Source organism: Buceros rhinoceros, unplaced genomic scaffold (assembly GCF_000710305.1).
Source record: "Buceros rhinoceros silvestris isolate BGI_N320 unplaced genomic scaffold, ASM71030v1 scaffold21866, whole genome shotgun sequence".
Classification (NCBI taxonomy): domain Eukaryota; kingdom Metazoa; phylum Chordata; class Aves; order Bucerotiformes; family Bucerotidae; genus Buceros; species Buceros rhinoceros.
In genome coordinates this window covers 39,986-44,256 of record NW_010419602.1, presented here as the reverse complement: position 1 = coordinate 44,256, position 4,271 = coordinate 39,986, and the positions used below count along the sequence as shown (strand labels likewise).

The following is a 4,271-nucleotide window of genomic DNA, read 5'->3' as shown; positions in this document are numbered from 1 at the left end:
GTATAATTTGGAAGAGATGCCCGCCAATTGGATGGGGGAGGTGAACAGAGGCTGTAAAGGCTTTCTTATACACAGAGAAGTCTTTTCCATGTATGTTGCTGTGAGTTTTGTGATGCTTGCTCTGTTCAGAAACTGCTAGCCCTGTTGCTGTTACTGTACAATGCTGCGACATCTGAGTGTCTTCCTACATCCTTCTGTTAGATGTGAATTGAGAATGTGGTTAGCAGTTCTCAAGCTAAGCGGCTAAGAAAATGGGGCTGGTCTGCTCCACGCTTCTAGTGTAGGTTCTGGCCTTTGCCTTATAAATTGTACAGAGCTGGGTTGCTATAGGTTATGGGGTTTTTTTAAAAAAAGAAGTCATGCTGGATCAGCAACCAGCCCAGTTCCTGCTGTAGCTATGGAATGGCTAGGCCTTTCATGGGGTTCAGGGGTAGAGTGAAGGAGAGCACAGATTATTTTGACATCATGATGCAATCAGCTTAGCATGTAGCTTAACATCACAGCTAAGCTATTTTAAAAGCTGGTGGCTGAGCTGGTAACAACACAGTGATCTTAATTTAAAGGAGGGCCTGGTGGATGATGTGGATCCTCACCTAGCTCTTAGCCCTCAGCCCAACAAGTATCCAGTGCTGTTTCTTCAGGTTTTCTGTTTGCTCTTTTGTCTTAGAGTGAAAATGTTCTGGGTCCAGGACAGGCCTACATATTTCTTGTAGTTGGTAGCTGGCCTGTAAATGACCACTGAAAATCTAATTAAATTATGCTGTGTTTTTCTAGCCTCAATGTTGATTATGCTTCCCTGTCCTTTTTAGGAGGGTGGTCTTCTACCAACCATGGAAAGGAGAGCTTGTTTTTTAAATGCTCCTGTTTATGTTCTACTTGATCATATCAAGGTACACCTGCTGACTTCATTGTAAATGAGAAGTTCAATTTTCTAGGCTTTTAAGCAGAGCCACAGAGCAGGAGTTTTAAGGATCTTTTCTAACCGTAGAAGCATGTCACATACAGTTCAATTTCTCAAATAGCAGCTGCCCTTTTAAGGAGTTCTGTGCTTAAAGTATGTATTGGAAAAACTTACAATGTGTTTAGCTTCTTTGTTGATGCTTTCTAGAGCTGTAAATAGAATCTGGTTTGTGATAGTACAAGGAGAAAATCACTCTTTGTATCCTTGAATGTGACTTGCGTGTGGCAGTCTGTAAAGCAAAGGCTTTTGTAGCTGTAAACCATATGATCAGACTTAGGAAAACCAGCTGTTTCTTGGCTCGTATGTGCTTAGGCAACTAAGTTATCAAAAATATATTTGATGCCCGATAAAATTATTATTCCTTCATAAATCAGATTTCAGTGACGCTGTCTGAGGGAGCATTCTGTAGACGGCTCTCTAGAGACTGCTGCACAATTGTAGTCAAAATAAAACCAAAATGTTTCTTATGACCTTATTCTAGCATGTTGAACAATTTTCTACAGTGACCTAAATAGAGGAAGAAATTATAATGGGTAGAATTGAGAACTTAAACAAAACCCAAACCAGACAAACCTCAAACCAACGCCCACTGAAAAACAAAAAAACCCCTTCTTTGTACAAAGTGACTAATTCAGAGGCAGGAGATGAGCCCCTTGTCACTGAAGTGTCCTTTCCAAACGTTGTAGAAGCTTGAAAGGCTCGTTCTGCTGTATGGGGAAGTGTATAAAATGCCAGCATCTGTGAGTTGCAGCTCGCAGGCCTCATATGGCTTCTTCTGAAATGTCTTCACATGATGTTTGATCCTGTATTATGTTTGGGGTTACACAGTTAGAGGTGGGGGAAAAAAATTTAAGTGTCACTCCAAAACTGACAGCTACTTTTTGATGTAGCTTACTGTGGCAGGTACTAAATAGCTTCTTAGGCTGACATCTTTTAAAAACAACTTTTTTGTTACTTGTCATTTGTTTCTAGAAGAGTGAATGGAAAACCACATAAGAAGCACACTTTACAATGGTTGTGAAGAATTCACTGAGTGGATCAGAACTAATTTTAGTGTTCATTTCTTAAAGCCGGAAAACTAACCTTCACAGTTCCTTTTCAGTACTTCTGAACTAGTTAAAATTTGTGGAGAAGGAGTTCATTTAAGGTTGTTTTGAACTGATGCTTGGTTTGTGCAGAGTCTGTTCTTCTATCTGGATTAAAAAATCCTGACCAGATAATCCAATTGAAATCATAATCTTGTTTATACCTCTGACCTTGCATCACAAGAAATGCATCAGTCAAGTGAGCATTGATGCACAAATAAAAGGCTTGGGTAAAAGAGGCTGTGGATGTCTCAAATGTTGTCTTAAAATTGGAAATGACACATTTGCGTGTTTTTTAACAGAGTTTGACTGAGAGGAAATTCTAGCAGAGGAGGAAATTCTAGCAAAGTGTAGTCCCAGAAGCAGGGACAAGAACCCTGGGGCATGGAGGGAGGGAAGATGCAGATGTTGGCAGCATGGCGCAGGGTCAGTGTACCAGTGGGGGCAGAGCTGCTTGTGATAACTGGGGGTGAAGGTGCTTTCCTTGCACTTCAGCAAAGTTGGGTGTGCAGGAAGCAGATGGGGGGTTGGCTCAATGGGGAGGGCATCTGCTGTCCTGAACAAAAAAGGGAAGCAGGGCTGTTAGAGCTCCTGTGTTGTTTTTCCTGGCTAGGGCTTCACAGGGAAGTCATGCCTGGAGTCTTGGCCATAATGCTGGTGCCTGGTGTAAATGATTAGGAATCCCTGATCAACCTCAGTCTGTGATGCATCAGCTTCTTCCCATCTTTGCTTTATGCTGCCCTGGTACAGTGCAAACTGAGATACTATCCTGTTACTCTTTGTTCTGTTATTGACTTGGCTCAGTTAGGGATCTTGCATTGACTCTGAAGCTGTTACTTCAAAGGAGTTTTGTTATTTCACCATTTTGTTTCCAATTACTACTGAATTTTCAGTTGGAGATTTTTTCTAGCAAGCACGAATTTCATACTGGAGATGCCGTTTCTCTACCAAGGTACAGGCTGTGTTGCAGGAGCTTTGTCAGATATACTTTATTTTGGCAGGATCTGGCAATTTTAATTATTGGTAATGTTTTTTGGTGATTTTTATATTCAGCATATCCATAGTCACTCAAAGGCACTGCCAGGTAAAAGATGTCTTCATGAATTTATTTAATGTGAGCGTGGTATTGAACCACAATGTAACTGGTAGTGTACTCAACTGTTCCACCTCTAAGTTCAGTCAGGTGTTGCTGTTCCAACTACTAATCATTTATTTACTGTCTTGGGGCTAAAATGAGATGTTTTGTTAAGGTATGCGCAGATAACTCTGTCCATCACATGAATATTGATAACCGTTGCAAGCACTTTGAATTGCGTGCTGATTAGATTTGCCAGGTAGAATGAAAATAAAGCCTCAACTTCTTCAGTGAAGCTGGAGTCTCTAATCAGTGATGTACCAGGCTCTGGAAAGGCTTTGGAGGTAAAGTGATAGTTTGTAAATGAAGGAAGGTTAGAAGGAAGTTGCCTTTACCGCTGATGTCTATCATATTCCCAGGTCATGATTCTCAGAGTGCGTTGAACTTGAGAGTTCACAGAAGCAAAAAACAGTTCAAACTGATCTTTTAAGCATAGCTCTTGTTGTACAGTTAGGGGGAGATTAAGGTGTAAAGGATAGTCTGAAAGACCCACCCTTGAGCATATCTTTTCTGTGACCCTGCCATGTATGTAGGACTTTTCTCAGTTTACAGGGCATGTGGGTATGTGTGTTTTTGGGGAGTCAGATGTTTAAAATTAAATATTCTTGGTTTTTGTTTCTAGGGTCACATGATTCTTTCAGCTACTGGGTTGATGAGAAATCTCCTGTGGGACCAGACCAAGCCACAGCTATCAAACGTTTGGCCAGAATTTCTTTGGTTAAAAAGATCATGAAGAAATGGTCAGTGACTCAGAATCTGACTTTCAAAGAGCAGCTGGAAGGTGGTATCCGCTACTTTGATCTTCGTGTATCTTCCAAACCAGGGGAAGTAGGACAAGAGATTTACTTCATACATGGCTTGTTTGGCATCAAAGTATGGGATGGGCTGAAGGAGATTAACACCTTTCTTGAACAACATCCCAAGGAAGTAATCTTCCTGGATTTCAATCACTTCTATGCCATGGATGACAGCCATCACTACTTCTTGATCAACAGGATCCGCTCAGCCTTTGGATCCAAACTTTGTTCCGTTGAATGTGTAGAATATGTGACGTTAAAGTACATGTGGGAGAAGAAACACCAGGTAGGGA

At 41.1% G+C, this 4,271-nt stretch overlaps 1 protein-coding gene across 1 annotated transcript in view; it reads left to right on the top strand.

The window, feature by feature from the left end:
• Window positions 1–2,462: 2,462 nt before the first annotated feature.
• Window positions 2,463–4,271, top strand: part of PLCXD2 (phosphatidylinositol-specific phospholipase C, X domain containing 2) — a 5,902-nt gene continuing 4,093 nt past the window's right edge. The window contains exons 1-2 of the mRNA XM_010139017.1: window positions 2,463–2,472; window positions 3,804–4,264. Of these exons, the coding sequence (XP_010137319.1) occupies window positions 2,463–2,472; window positions 3,804–4,264 (471 nt within the window). The remainder of the gene's footprint in view (window positions 2,473–3,803; window positions 4,265–4,271) is intronic.